General features: G+C 44.9%; 1 protein-coding gene across 3 annotated transcripts in view; it reads left to right on the top strand.

Moving 5' to 3' along the window:
* The window catches only part of OGT (O-linked N-acetylglucosamine (GlcNAc) transferase), a 91,014-nt gene that overhangs the window by 57,147 nt on the left and 17,652 nt on the right, over window positions 1–16,215 (top strand). For all 3 annotated transcript variants that reach the window (XM_050964896.1, XM_050964895.1, XM_050964897.1), the window contains 4 exons: window positions 7,944–8,069; window positions 11,895–12,065; window positions 12,205–12,321; window positions 12,405–12,572. In XM_050964896.1, coding sequence (XP_050820853.1) covers window positions 7,944–8,069; window positions 11,895–12,065; window positions 12,205–12,321; window positions 12,405–12,572 — 582 coding nt within the window. The remainder of the gene's footprint in view (window positions 1–7,943; window positions 8,070–11,894; window positions 12,066–12,204; window positions 12,322–12,404; window positions 12,573–16,215) is intronic.

The raw sequence follows: 16,215 nt of genomic DNA, 5'->3' as shown, positions 1-16,215 counted from the left end.
GTTTTGCATCTCTCCCCCAGGACAGATTCTACACAATGGGCAACCTTATTACCCAGATGCGTACCAGCCCACAGACTACAGTCTGAGACTCCCTACAGCTCTTAGGACATATGGCTGCTTCCACATTTGTGGTTACAAATGCTTGCCTGCATGTGTGATGCCTTCAGGGCTGGCTAGCCACGGTACACAAACCAAACAAGCACAAGCTAAACAGGTTACTAACTATGCCCTAGAAAGTCCAGAACTCTCTCCTCTGATGGACCTCTCCCATCAGTCTTTGCACCAGGATTCCCTTCCGACATGATCCCCCTTCAATTACCATCAGCACAGAAGCATCCCTTACAGGATGAGGAGCACACATTTGCCACCTCACCACTCAGGGTCTCTGGTCTGCTTCAGAAAGCAGGCTTCACATAAATTTGTTAGAGTTCTGGGCCATACGCAATGCCTGCCTCCATTTCCTTCCCGTCATCCAAAACCACCGAATTTGAATCATAACCGACAATATCGCATGTATGTTATATGTCAACAGATGGGGGAGCCTGATCACTCTCCCTTTGCACAGAGGTGGTAAAACTTTGGAAGTGGTGCCTTCAACACAACATCCATATCTCCAGTTCATACTGCCAGGTTCTCAGAATACCACCACAAACGAGCTCAGCCGATCATTTCCCTTACAACACAATTGAGACCTCAGTGACACCATTCTTTCCAGCATTTTCCAGACCTGGGGTTATCCCCAACTGGATCTCTTCTCTGCAGGAACTAAAAAAATGCCTGACGTTCTGCTCCACAGGCCTCGGGAAACACATAGGGGCAAGCCTTTATGCTCTCTTGGACTGAGACTCTCTCATGTACACGTTCCCACCAGTGCCTGTATTGCACAGACTAATTCAGAAGATACAGAACTAACATCATTCTCATAGCCCCAGCGTGGGCCAGACAACCATGGTACCCCTTCCTCCTGCGCATGTCAGTCAAGCTACCAATTCCCTTTTCTGCCACTCCCTTTCCTATCACAGCGCAGGGGAGAACTATTTCACCCCAACGTACAACGTCTCCACCTGAGGGCCTGGCTGATCAATGATTCTCTAATGCAGAGTTAACATGTTTGGACCAAATTTGCACTGTCTTGCTTCACAGCAGAACACACAACACGCACACCAACTACTTGCATAAATGGAAACTGTTCATATCTTGGTGCGCTGGCAAACAGATCTCTCCAGTTTCTGCTTCACCCCCACTGATACTGGATTACCTATTACACCTTAAAACATCTGGTTTCTCTATGAGCTCAGTCAGTCTACCTCACGGCAATCACTGCCTTCTACCATAAGGTTGACAACATAACGGTTTTTGCCCATCCGATCACCAAAAGGTTCCTGAAGGGCATCCAGACGTTATACTCAGATGCGAAACCACCTGCTGCACCCTCGGATCTACACCTAGTCCTCAAAGCCCTGATGGATACACCCTTTGAACCGATGGCTACCTGCTGCCTTCTCCACCTATCTGTGAAGACCACCTTTGTCATTGCAATCATGTCTGCTAGAAGAGTAAGAGAAATGGGGGCACTTACGGCAGACCTCCGTATACCATGTTCTCCCGTGATAAGGTCACACTGTGCATGCACCCAAAATAAGCTACGCTCTTCCTTTCACCTCAGCAAACCTATACACCAGGGGTCGGCAACCTATGGCACGCGAGCCAATTTTTTGATGGCATGCGTGGCGGGCTGAGCCGCTCAGCCCGCTGCCGCTCTGGGGTTTCTACTACAGGCTCCTGCTAGCCAGGCTCCCACCGCCTGTCCCACTCAGTGCCCATTGCTGGCCTGGGGTTCCTTCCCTCAGGCTGGCAGCGGGCTGAGACCCCAGCTGGCAGGAGCTGGTGGTGGAAACCACAGAGCAGCGGTGGGCTGAGCTGCTCAGACCGCCGTTGCTCTGGGGTTCCCACGGCTGGCCTCTTGCCAGCTGAGGTCCCACTCAGCACCCGCTGCTGGCCTGGGGGAAGGAACCCCAGGCTGACAATAGGCTGAGACCCCAGCTGGCAGGAGCCGGTGGCTGAAACCCCAGAGGAGGGCTGGCGGAGATGCTCAGCCCACCCCTGAAACCCCAGAGCTGAGCGGGTTGACCTGCTTAGCCCGCTGCCACTCTGGGGTTCCAGCTGCTGGCCCCTTACCAGCTGGGGTCCCCGCTGCAGCCCCACTCACCTTGCTTCCAGCGCAGGTCCCCTGCCAGACAGGGTCCAGGCTTCCAGCTCTGCTCAGCCCTGCCAGCTCCACTCACCTCAGATGCCGATCTGGGGTTCCAGCTGCGGACCTCCTGCCAGCCAGTTATCAATTAATAACTCAAAGCCTGTGTGCTGCTTAAAGTATCTAAAGAGGTGCCACCAGACATTGGAAAACTCAGCATGGGCAAGGATCACACTAAACTAATATCTGCATTTTAATTTTAAATGAAGCTTCTGAAACATTTTGAAAACCTTATTTACTTTACATGTAACTGTAGTTTTGTTATATATTATAGACTTATAGAGAGACCTTCTAAAAAACGTTAATGTATTACCGGCACGCGAAGCCTTAAATTAGAGTGTATACATGAAGACTCGGCACACTGCTTCTGAAAGGTTGCCGACCCCAGCTATACACATTACAACATTTTTCCCCAGACCTCATGCTAACGCCTTTGAAAGGACAGTGTACACCCTTGATGTTGGCTGAGCATTATCCTTTTACCTGGATAGAACAAAACCATTTAGGAAACCCTCCAGACTTTTTGTCTCTACTACACAGCGTTCACAAGGAAATGCTGTCTCTACACAGAGACTTTCCAAATGGATTGTTGACTGTATACGTCTTAGTTACCAACTCAGGCAAATACAACCTCCTACGTCAATTAGAACATACTCTACCAGAGCTGTCTCCAATTCTATGGCCTTTCTCCGCAATGTCCCACTGTCTGACACATACAAGGCAGCGACCTGGGCATCAAACCTTACCTTCGCCAGTCACTACGCTCTCATCCCCACTGCACCATCTGACACCCAGATTTGGTAGAGCAGTCTTGTCAACAGCCTTCTTGCCTCATCCGAAGTCCCAACCATCTTAAGGGATACTGCTTTTCAGTCACCTGGAGTGGAGCACCCACAGGGACATTTCTTGAAGAAGAAGAGGAGGAGGTTACTCACCCTGTGCAGTAACTGACGTTCTTCGAGATGAGTGTCCCTGTGGGTGCTCCACTACCCGCCCTCCTCCCCTCTATTTCAGAATTTGTAACGCACTCCGTTGTAGAGAAGGAACTGAGGTGCCCAGGCTGTGCATGCGCTATTAGAATACGGACAGCTCGAGAAGCAGGCACAGTGCATGTGCAGCTTGTAGGGGTACCGCTGTAGAAATCTCTGATCAAAGGCGTTGGGATGCACATAAATCTGAAGTGGAGCACCCACAGGGACACATCTCGAAGAAAGTCAGTTACTGCACAGGGTGAGTATGGAATCTGAGTTTGTCTGCATCTTCCACACCATAGCTATTTGGCCTTGTAGCAGGGTCCTTCTCACCATTTGGCATCTGGGGATTTAAAAATAAATAAACCTTCTGAGAGCTGCTCTCTCTCCTGCCTAGCCTGGTAGCAGTAGTTGCCGTCCATTGGTCAATATTCCTGACCTCCTGTCTGGTTCAGAGGAGGCAGACTGTGTAGAAGATTTGCAAGAATCCTCTCCTGGCCTGCAAGAAGGGCTTGTCTGTGGTGCCACCTAATGTTTTCTGAGTGTTCCAGGAGTTGCTAGGATACATGTCAGAGGCTTAGGCATTGAAGAGATTGACCTACCAGGACAAGATGTGCACCTGCTATTCAACATAGAATCATAAATGTGTCGAGATGGAAGGACCTCAGGAGGTCATGAAACTACCCTTATAGTTAAAACTTTTTCTAATATCTAACCTAAATCTCCCTTGCTGAAAATTATGCCCTTTACTATTTGTCCTGCCTACAGTAAATATGGATTACTGTCCTCTTTCTAAGGCCATATGTACACTACATAGTTGACTTTATTTAAGTCGACACTGAGCCACTGATTTAAGCAAGTTGATCTTTTGTGTCCACAGTATGTTCATTGTGTCGGTGGAGTGCATCCTCGCTAGCAGGGCTTGCATCGACACACCAAGCACTGCACTGTGGATAGCTATCCCACAGTGCATGTAGCGGAGTGGAATTTTGGGTTGGGCTTGTAGTGCCTTATAGGACCAAAACATTGGTGTGGGTGGTTATGGGAACATGGTGTTAGCCTCCCATGATGCACTTACCTCCCTCCATCCCTCTCTCCCTGAAATTAATGGCAAACAAACCAAACCTTTTTTGCGCCTCTTTTCATAAGCCTAGGTTACCCGTGCGGACGTCATAGCACGATAAATGTGGACCTCGTTCAGCTGTACACTGTTCTGAGCATTACAAACACCTTCCACCTTCTTCTGCGGTATTTACATAGCTGATACAGGAGCCACCACACAGAATGGTGTAACACCATGCAAGTAGCCCTGCTGGAAGATGTAGAGCAGAGCAATTCGCAGTTGCTGGCAACAGTCACGCATCACCTTGACACGGTTGAGCGCCTTTTCTGGGTCCAGGAAACAAGTAATGAGTGGCGAGTCCACATCATTATGCAGCTATGGAGTGACCAGCAATGGCTGCAGAACTTTTGAATGTGTAAGGTCACTTTCCAGGTATTGTTTGAAGAGCTTTCCCCAGCCCTGAAGCACATCAGTACTAAAATGAGAGCTGCTCTAATAGTGGAGAAGCGAGTGGCGATAGCTCTGTGGAAGCTTGCAATGCCATACTGCTACTAGTCAATGGGGCATCAGTTTGGAGTGAGTAAATCTACTGTGGGATCTGTTGTGACCAAGTTTGCAGGGCCATTGACAGACTTCTGCTAAGATGGGTAGTGACTCTGGTCAATGTAAAAGCAGCAAAGAATCCTGTGGCACCTTATAGACTAACAGACGTTTTGGAGCATGAGCTTTCGTGGGTGAATACCCACTTCCTCAGATGCATGTAATGGAAATATCCAGGGGCAGGTATATATATGTGTGCTAGCAAGCAAGCTAGAGATAACGAGGTCAGTTCAATCAGGGAGGATGAGGCCCTGTTCTAGCAGTTGAGGTGTGAAAACCAAGAGAGGAGAAACTGGTTCTGTAATTGGCAAGCCATTCACAGTCTTTGTTCAATCCTGAGCTGATGGTGTCAAATTTGCAGATGAACTGAAGCTTCAGTTCATCTGCAAATTTGACACCATCAGCTCAGGATTGAACAAAGACTGTGAATGGCTTGCCAATTACAGAACCAGTTTCTCCTCTCTTGGTTTTCACACCTCAACTGCTAGAACAGGGCCTCATCCTCCCTGATTGAACTGACCTCGTTATCTCTAGCTTGCTTGCTAGCACACATATATATACCTGCCCCTGGATATTTCCATTACATGCATCTGAGGAAGTGGGTATTCACCCACGAAAGCTCATGCTCCAAAACGTCTGTTAGTCTATAAGGTGCCACAGGATTCTTTGCTGCTTTTACAGATCCAGACTAACACGGCTACCCTCTGATTCTGGTCAATGTGCAGGACATAGTGGATGGTTTTGCCACAATGGTGTTCCCTAACTCCGGTGGGGTGATAGACGGAACACACATCCCTTTCTTAGCACCAGACCACCTTGCCAAAGAGTACATAAACCAAAAGGAGTACTACTCAATGGTGTTGTAAGCACTGGTGGATCACAAGGGCTGTTTCACCGACATCAACGTAGGATGGTCGGGAAAGGTGCATGACGCGTGCATCTTTAGGAACACAGGTCTGTTCAGAAAGCTGCAAGCAGGGACTTTCTTTCCAGACTACAAAATAACCATTGGTCGTGTTGAAATGCAAATTGTGATCCTGGGAGGCCCAGCCTACCCCTTGCTCCTATGGCTCATGAAGTCGTACACAGGCAGCCTGGACAGCAGTAAGGATCAGTTCAACCATAGGCTGAGCAAGTGCAGAACGGTGGTGGAATGTGCCTTTGGACGTTAAAAAGTTTGCTGGCGTTGTTTGCTTACTAGGTTAGACCTTAGTGAAAGCAGTACCCCCTTTGTTATTGCTGCCTCCTATGTGCTCCATAATATCTGTGAAACAAAGGGAGAAAAGTTTTTCTGCTGTGGTGGGGGGTTGAGGCAGATCGCCTGGCAGCCAATTTTGATCAGCCAGACACCAGGGCCAAAACAGGGGCTCTGTGTCTCCATGAGACTTTGAAAACCAGTTTCAGCAATGAGTCAGAGTAATGGGACGCTTATCTGTGTTGCTCCTTACCAAACTGTCCCCTCCATTGCATTTTCTTCCCTGTAAACTCCACCCTCACCAACCACCATGTGTTGAATGAATAAAGAGCCTTTTCTCCTCAATCCATTTAAGTTTTATTATGCACACAAACACACAGAGACAGCACAGAAAAGTAAGATAACCTGGGGCAAAAGGGCTAACACTGGGGGATGGAGGGAAAAACAAGAAAAGCAAGGGATACTGAACCCTCCACTCCAGCCTTATAGGACATTTGGGGGAAGAGGTGGTGGAACTGGGTAGTGATGACAGCAGGTTCAGCGTAGGCTGCAGAGTTACTCTAGCATCCAGCTGCCTTTCTTGAACCTCAGCCAGACGCCTTAACATGTCTGATTGCTCCTTCATAATCCCCAGCATCTCTTCCTGCACAGCACACTCTTGCTCCCTGTATACTTTCCTGTCTTCCCTATCCATCTCCAGGTTCGCGGACAGTGTAATCCTCCATGCCTTAACTGATCTTTAATTCCCCAGGTCCTCTTTGTGCGTCTTTTTAAAGATAGGTACTGTTTTGCCTATCTTCTGTCCTCTGAGTTCTCAAAGATAATTGCTATTAGTTTTGAGACTGCTTCAGCTAGCTCCTTAAGTTTCTAGGATGCATTTCCTCAGGCCCTGCTGACTTGTATTTAACTTATCTAAATATTCTTTAACTTGTTCTTTCCTTATTTTGGCTTGCATTTCTTCCCCCTTGTTTAATATTGTGTTGAGTATCTGGTCACCATTTCACTTTTTAGTGAAGACTGAAGCAAAATAGGCATTAAATACCTCAGTCATCTTGATATCCATTATTAGTTCTCCTTTCTCGCTAAGTAGAGGACCTACAGTTTCCCTTTAAACATATTCAGAGCAAGAGAGACAATGTGCCTCTTTTGATTGCCTTTTGTCCCTTGTTAGGTATAACTCATTTTGTGCCTTAGCCTTTCTGGTTTTGTCCTTTCATGTTTGTGCTATTCTTTTCTATGCCTTAGCAGTTTTGTTCATGTTCCCAGTTTTTGTAGGATGCCTTTTTGATTTTGGGGTAATTAAGTGCTCCTAATGGAGCCATTTTCACCTCTTACTTTTCTTCGTGTCTTTCCTTTTCATCAGGATAGCTTTCTGTTATGCCTTTAATACTATCTCCTTGAGCAACTGCCAGCTCTCCTGAATGCCTTTATCCCTTAGATTTTCTTCCCATAGGCCCTTATCTGCCTATTCTTAGTTTCAGCCTGCTTTTTTGATGTCCATTGACTTTATTCTGCAGCTCTGTCCTTCTTTTCCTCAAAATTGTGAAATAGTTAGGGTTATAAGTGACTGCTCTGGTTCTGCTGTCATACCAAATGTCTCTGAATGAACTTGGACCTGCTTGCCTTTTGAATGTTTTTTCAGGGTTAACTGAGTGGCTGTTGTCAGTCATAGCATCTTTATTTGGGGGAGGTGGATAAGGGAAACTTGAGCTAGCTGTAAATTTAATCTGAACTATATAGCGCTGTTTAAAGTTTTTCTATATTTTAAACTTGTTGGTGTGCTGACCTCTAATCTTGCTTTTGGTCTTTCAGTGATAAAGTAAGAATAATTAGTAATGTTTGTTCTTGATTCTTATATTTTAGATACCATGTAATGGAAAGGCAGCAGATCGCATTCACCAGGATGGGATACACATCCTCATTAACATGAATGGCTACACTAAGGGAGCCCGTAATGAGCTGTTTGCTCTCAGACCAGCACCTATCCAGGTAAAGGAATTAAACAGTGTTTGGAGAGCGTTGTCTGATGTAAGAGCAATGCTTAACATTGTCATAAAACAGGCTGGTTTCTCTCTCTTCCCTTTTAAGTTGGGAGTGCTGTGGAAGTGGCATGCTGATCCATATTGGACAGGAAGAAAGTAAGCATTGCTCTGTAAGGAGTAGTGTATATAAACCAGTTATTTTAGTCATACAGTTAGCTCCCATTTTCCAATATTTATATGTTGAATAATATTCCAAAGGAAAGAGTAAACATGGCTTCATGGTTCTTGAGCACGCTAGCTTCTCTTTCTGATGAGAGCAGATATTTTAAGCAGTGTGGTCAGTCATGCTGTTTGGTACGAAGCCTCAGCTTTGAATCTTTGCAGGAAGCATACGACTAGGAGCAATCAGAGCTGCCTCTGGGGAATTTATTTCCATGAGCAAGAATCATTCCATACAGGTTGAGTACATGATTGCATAAGCACAATATTTTTTTGGTAACACAGCATCAGATAATGCTGTAAATACTGCAGAACCAGGTGCGGTTTGAACATGATGTGGTATACTGACACCAGAGTCCTTACAGTGCATATATGCAAACATGCCATGTTCAGATTAAAATAACTCGATACCAACACCTAGTGGAAGATTAATGCTACTAAGAGGAAACCCTGGATGGTGGAAATACCCAAGGTAGTGATGTGTTAAATATATAGGTGAACTGAAACTGTTAGATACACCTTTAATCTGCTGTAGATGAGCTACATTTTAAGTTACAGTGATCTCAAGCTATGTTATAAAATTCTATAAAGCAAATTTGTTTTATTCTTCCATACAAAAATGTTAGAGCAGTTTACTGTTTCCAATATGTGGATACTTACAGAATCTGCATATCCTGATGCCTCTCATCATTAACGGATTTTATCCTCACAATACTCCTGGTAGGCAGGGATATTACATTTTATAGATAAGGAATGGAGAGACAGGGCAGGGCACATCAGGGTGTTGTGGTGGAACTGGGAATTGAACTGTGGTCTCAAGTGTCAGTCCAGTGTCCTGTGTGCTAGGCCACCTTTCCATCCTTCATTGCTGCTGTATTGTTGGATAATAGTGTCCTTGGTTTAAAATGCACACTGGATTGATTATTTGAACTCATTCTGCACTTGGAGGCTTTCTGTGGCCAACATAGAACTGCTGTTTCCAAAGTTTTTCTGAAAAAATACTGGAAACATGTAAGTAGCAAGAGACAGCTGTCAGGTTTGTGATTATTTTACCTTGCCTTAGGTGTGCTAAAATCCCTTAGTATAAATAAGGAGACAGGGTTCGTCAAAGAGCACAAATATTCTTAAAGATAGTTTGGCCTGTAGACTTTTAATTTTTTAAGGGTACCATATACACAGAATTATCACTCCTGGGTCTCTGCCTCCAATATTAGACTAGGGATGTCTCAAAGCTAAACAGTCTTGGACTGTTGTAGCATTCACACATATCATCAGGTAAGATATTCTTGCCCTGCAGCACGAGTGATACTACTCATTAGCAGGGCCCTACAAATTCACAGTCCATTTTGGTCAATTTCACGGTCATAGGTTTTTAAAAATAATAAATTTCATGATTTCAACTATTTACATCTAAAATTTCTCAGTGTTGTAATTGTAGGGGTCGTGACCCAAAAAGGAGGTTTTTTTTGCGAGGGGGTGGGGGGCACAAGGTTATTGAGGGGGGAGGTTGTGGTATTGCTATCCTTACTTTTATGCTGCTGCGGGCAGCTGGAGAGCGGCAGTTGCTGGCCGAGGTCCCAGCTCTAAAGGCAGAGCTGTCACCAGCAGTGCAGAAGTAAGGATGGCATATTACCTCCCTTACTTTTGCACCGCTGCTAGTGGGGCACTGCCTTCAGAGCTGGGTGCCCAGCCAACAGCCACCCCACTCTGAAGGCAGCGCAGAAGTAAGGGTGGCAATACCATGACCTCCCAGAAATAATTTTGCGACCTCCTCACTTTTGGGTCAGGACCCCAATTTGAGAAATGCTGAAATCTGTATAGTATAGGGTAAAAGTACACAAGACCAGATTTCACGGAAGGAGACCACAATTCAGTCCGTGACTCATTTTTCATGTCCGTGAATTTGGTAGAGCCCTACTCGTTAATGCTTTCATTTCTGTTTTTTGCCACAGATAGTTGAGCAGCTCCTTCTGATTGCTCCTGAGCTAGCTAGTAGTGAGCGTGCTGGTGGTGATGGATTAATCTTGGTTTCTCTGGGATTTTAAATCCGTGTTTCATCATGTAGGTTAAAATAAAAATAGATGTAATACACTGGTAGTGAAGAGGCACCACAAATCAGAAACATGTTCAGTGGTATTGTGGAATGCCATACTGAGGAATTCTTGTGGTCAGTCACCTCGGTAGTGACCTGCTTTGATGCATAATCAAATCTGTAGTCCTAATGTCTTCTCTGACCTTTTGATACCAGTTGATGTGCAAAAAAAGAGGGCTGCCCCTCTTACCCATCCATTTCAGAGCCTTGATAAGTGGGATAGATATGGTCTCAGATTGGCACCCATCATCATGACATCTGTACATCTCCAAGAGTAAGAACAGCAATCTGCCTTTTGCCAGAGGGAAGGAAGACCTAGATTTTTGTTCCTCGTCTGAGCATAAGTGTGTGTAAGTGTACTGGTTGCAGAAATGCTTCTGCAAAACAATGAGAGTAGTCTTATTTAGTAGATGCTGACTTGGGTGTCTGGCACTGAACAGCCTTGTATCCTGTAAAACAGATCTTAAATCAGTTGAGTTGTCAGAGGTAGAAGTTTCAATTTGTTGGTCTGAGAAAAGGATAGTATTAAGCAAACACCATCTTGAAGAATGTCCTTCTGTAAGGTTCTTGAAGCAGTGCAAATGCTGGTCTGTTAGACGTTTTGGACTTGCAGGTCCTGCACTGCTCTACTGTTGCAGCTGTGTGTGAAAACTGTCTTTCAAAAGAGCAGACCAACCCAAAGAAGTAAAATGATTTATGGGTTTCCATTTAATTTTGGGCTTGTGCACTCTTACCATCTCACCTCCATTTAACTAGTAGTAGTTGTGAACCTTTTGCTCTTTGCAGGGTTCCTTTGGGGCTGCATTCCTCTTGGATGTTAAAAAAAACCCTGTGCGCCTAGCTCCTCTTCTCTACCTGGGGCAATCTGCTCCTTATTTCCCCTCCTCTCTGGAAAAAGCAGAAGTGGCTCGACCCTTTCCTCCCACAGCAAAAAAGCAGCATCTCCCAACTCTCTGCTCTTGGCCCTGCTTGTGTGGATGAAATGTCTGTTTTTAACAACCTGCTGAATGCAGTGGGACAAATCCAACCTATGCTGTCGTATAGTACACCCATCAAAAGAGGAAGAGACTAAGAGTAAAAATTTTTAAAGCACCTTATGTCCTTTTGACTTTCAATGAGACGTAGGTTCATAAGTCACATGAGCAGTATGGAGAGTTACCTTAAATCACGACAAGGGGCAGAGAAACTTGAGGACTGTTTAATTCCAGGCCACAGCAGACTCCAAACAGGTCAAAGAAACTGAGGTGACTGGTTAATACCCAACTTTATAAATGTGTATAGCTGACTCTGTGTGCTTGATGGATTTCTGGCCATAGTTGTCACAGGTTTTTTGTTTTTATTTACTTGTTCATTATTCCGATGATTGGCGATAATTCTTTCATTTTGTTGGGCTTCAGCCATTTGAGAATCCTTGTGAGAACCTTGGTAGAGAAATGCTGAATCAGGGCAGGTTATACAGTTGCACATGTGGTTTGTCCGTACTTGAGATTAAAATCTGTTGCTTTTTGGCTTGGCTTGTAGGCTATGTGGCTGGGATACCCTGGAACCAGTGGGGCACTGTTCATGGATTATATCATCACAGATCAAGAAACTTCCCCAGTTGATGTGGCAGAGCAATATTCTGAGAAACTGGCTTACATGCCAAACACTTTCTTTATTGGAGACCATGCTAATATGTTTCCCCACCTGAAGGTAAGAGAGAGTGATGGAAAGGAAAGCTGATAGTAATGATTGTCTAGTGGGGACTTGGACTTCTCTGGGAACTTATATTCAGTACAGTAATTTGGCAATGGAATGCTGTAAATTGAAACTTGTTTTTCTTGATCCACAGAAAAAAGCAGTCATTGATTTCAAGTCCAATGGCCATATTTATGATAACAGGATTGTTCTGAATGGCATTGATTTGAAGGCATTCCTTGACAGCCTCCCTGATGTCAAAATTGTTAAGGTGAGAACTCCACTTCTGTGCACTCTGCCTTAGTAGACTGAATGCAGCATTTTCTCACTGATGAATCTTGCATGATTTCTTAGATGAAGTGCCCTGATAGTGGAGACAATGCAGACAGCAATGCTGCCCTCAGTATGCCAGTCATTCCTATGAATACAATTGCAGAAGCCGTGATTGAGATGATTAATCGTGGACAAATTCAGATAACAATCAATGGATTCAACATTAGCAATGGACTAGCAACCACACAGGTGAGGCAAAGTAGGACGGAAAACTCTTTTTCCCCTCACTCTCTATTCCTTGTAATTTCTCTTCCCTCTATCTTGAATCAATATTTTATTTTTTCTCATAATACAAATTAATCCCATGAGTTTTAAAATGATTTTGTTACTCTTCTTTGAATTTTCTTCATTTTAACTACCTATTGTGAAAAAGGGGACAAACAGAATGCAGATTTCTGGGTCTGATCATGCCAGTGCTGTGTAGCTGGACAAATTACATGTTTGCTTCTCGTTATGCAGTCCTAAATTGCATTAGTCCTTCTTATTGCCAGATCACACTGCAAGCTCATATCGAATTGCCTTCTCAGTCTTCCCACTTAAACTGCTTTAGGCATCGCCATACAGCTGTCTTAATTTGCATTTTTTCAGATGTAATGTTTTTCTGCCCATATTTCTAAAGTCTCTGGGTTCCATTATGTCCTCAGAACACTTCCGAATTACCATCATGTGTGAATTTTCTTAAGTCTTCCAAATGATTAAAGATGTAATATGACTGGATGTAATTAATTGAAGCACCCCACTAGATAAACCTCAACTCGATACGTAATTTTCTTCTTTGTTTATGGACCTCTAATCTGTCTTCACTATGTGTGACCGTGTCTTATTAAAGCCGGTTGTTTTAAGTGCTGATCCTGTGCTTATGGCTGTACATGACCAAGGTACATATAGTCCTTGCCCCAAGGAATTTACTATATAAAACAGATAAGAAATTGGAGGAGCTACAAGAGATTGCAAGATAGCGTATTTAAATTTTTTGATTAAGTGGCCTCTGCACATTCCCACACTTGGGATATGTTGGTGGTGTAGCTTGGACTGATGGAACCTTCTAATAGCAATGTCTAATAGAACATGCTTGTGCCTTCAGAGCCATAAGAGAAGGAGCAGAACATTTGAAGAGGGGTACTATGAAAGGGGTTGTGGCACACAGTTCACCTCAGTCCCTTCTAACCCTGGTAACAGATGGACCAGCAACTTAGCTGGGTCCTTGGACCCACATTTGCACAAATGCATCATTCCTGTGGTCAGTGCAGCCTTATCTTGCTTAGTTATTTTCTTGGGTTTTTAACAGAAGACTGTCAAATATCATTAGAACTCAGGAATAGGTTTGCTGAGTTGGGAAAAGAAGATGGAACACAGCAGGCTGCTGAAGGAGTAACGGCAAGGAAGAAGAGGCAAGCAGCTAGTCCTGCAGATGGAGGGGAGCAGTCAGTGGAGGCAACATCAAGTACGAGCCCTAGGAGGATTGTGAGGGCGAATACAAATCGGGAGGAATCACAGCCAGCTGCTGTGGGGGATAGACCAGAGAATCGCATTGTCACCAGGAAAAGGCAAGTCTACGTGATTGGAGACTCTTTACTGAGAAGAGTAGACAGGCCTGTAACTAGACCTGATCGGGAGAACAGAAGAGTGTGCTGTCTGCCGGGGGCTAAGATACAGGATGTGGACTTGAGCCTGAATACGATCTTAGCGGGAGTGGGAAAAAATCCGTTGATTATCCTTCATGTGGGAACGAACGACACAGCTAGTTACTCACTGGACTGTATCAAGGAGGACTATGTCAGACTGGGGAAGAGGCTTAAAGACATCGAGGCTCAGGTGATCTTCAGTGGGATTCTGCCGGTTCCTAGAGCGGGGCGACGAAGGAGTGACAAGATTATGGCGATCAACAGATGGCTCAGGGAGTGGTGTTATAAGGAGGGCTTTGGGATGTACGGTCACTGGGAAGCATTTACGGATAGACGACTGTTTGCTCAGGATGGACTTCATCTCAGCAAGGAGGGAAATAGAATTCTAGGATGGAGGCTCACCGACCTCATCAAGAGGGCTTTAAACTAGAAAGTTGGGGGAGATGGTTGGGAAATGTTCGGGAGATCTCCACGCCAGAATATAACCTGGAGAGGGAAGTAAACAAAGTGAGCGGGGATACCCTTGCGGCCCCAAGATTTGATCCAAGGAGGAATAGTGGAGTAGAAACCAGAGTAACGGGTGATGCTGGTGGTAGAAAGTTTGTGCACGACGGGGGAAAGAATGTCACTGACACCAAACGCCGAAAATTAAAAGGTTTGTACACTAATGCGAGGAGCCTAGGTAACAAGATGGAGGAACTGGAGTTACTCGTGCAGGAAGTGAAGCCGGATATTATAGGGATTACCGAAACCTGGTGGAATAGTACTCATGACTGGAGCACGGGTATTGAAGGCTATGTGCTGTTCAGAAAAGACAGGAAGAAAGGCAAAGGTGGTGGAGTAGCCTTGTACATCAATGATGAAATTAAATGTAGCGAAATAAGATGCGATGGAATGGATAAGACAGAGTCCGTCTGGGCAAAAATCACGCTGGGTAAAAAAGCAACTAGAGCTTCCCCTGAGATAGTGCTTGGGGTGTGCTACAGACCGCCGGGATCGGATTGGGATATGGATAGAGACCTCTTTAATGTCTTTAATGAAGTAAACACAAAGGGGAAATGTGTGATTATGGGGGACTTCAACTTCCCGGATATAGACTGGAGGACGAGTACTTGCACGAATAATAGGGGTCAGATTTTTCTGAATGTGATAGCGGATGGATTTCTTCATCAAGTAGTTGAAGCACCTACAAGAGGGGATGCCATTTTAGACTTGGTGTTGGTGAGCAGTGAGGACCTCGTAGAAGAAATGGTGGTAGGGGACAACCTTGGTTCGAGTGATCATGAGCTGATTCAGTTCAAACTAGATGGAAGGATAAACAAATGTAGATCTGTGATTAGGGTTTTTGACTTCTCGAGGGCTAATTTTAAAGAGTTAAGGAAATTAGTTAGGGAAGTGGATTGGACGGAGGAATTAGTGGATTTAAATGTGGAGGAGGCCTGGAATTACTTTAAGTCACAGCTGCGGAGACTGTCGGAAGCCTGCATCCCGAGAAAGGGGAAAAGAACCATGGGCAGGAGTTGTAGGCCAAACTGGATGAGCAAGCAACTCAGAGAGGGGATTAGACAAAAGCAGAAAGCTTACAGGGAGTGGAAGGAAGGCAGGATCAGTAAAGAAAGCTACCTTGCTGAGGTCAGAACATGTAGGAATAAAGTGAGGAAGGCTAAAAGCCACATTGAACTGGAACTTGCAAAGGGAATCAAAACCAATAGTAAAAGGTTCTACAGCCACATAAATAAGAAGAAAACAAAGAAAGAAGAAGTGGGGCCGCTATACACTGAGGATGGAATGGAGGTTAAGGATAACCTAGGCATGGCCCAACATCTAAACAAGTACTTTGCCTCGGTTTTTAATAAGACTAGTGAGGAACCTTGCGATGATGGAGGGATGATAAACGGGAATGTGGATATGGAAGTGGATATTACTGCAACTGAGGTAGAGGCCGTACTTGAACAGCTCGATGGGACGAAGTCGGAGGGCCCGGACAATCTCCACCCGAGGATATTAAAGGAACTGGCGCGTGAAATTGCGAGCCCGTTAGCGATAATTTTTAAGCAATCGATGAACTCGGGGGTTGTGCCGTATGACTGGAGGATTGCTAATGTAGTTCCTATTTTTAAGAAAGGGAATAAGAGTGATCCGGGTAATTATAGGCCTGTTAGCTTGACGTCTGTAGTATGTAAGGTCTTGGAAAAAATTTTAAGGGA

The sequence above is a fragment of the Gopherus flavomarginatus genome, chromosome 8, assembly GCF_025201925.1.
Source record: "Gopherus flavomarginatus isolate rGopFla2 chromosome 8, rGopFla2.mat.asm, whole genome shotgun sequence".
Taxonomy (NCBI): Eukaryota; Metazoa; Chordata; order Testudines; family Testudinidae; genus Gopherus; species Gopherus flavomarginatus.
The sequence above is the reverse complement of the archived record's forward strand: the minus strand, read 5'-3'. Positions and strand labels throughout refer to the sequence as shown.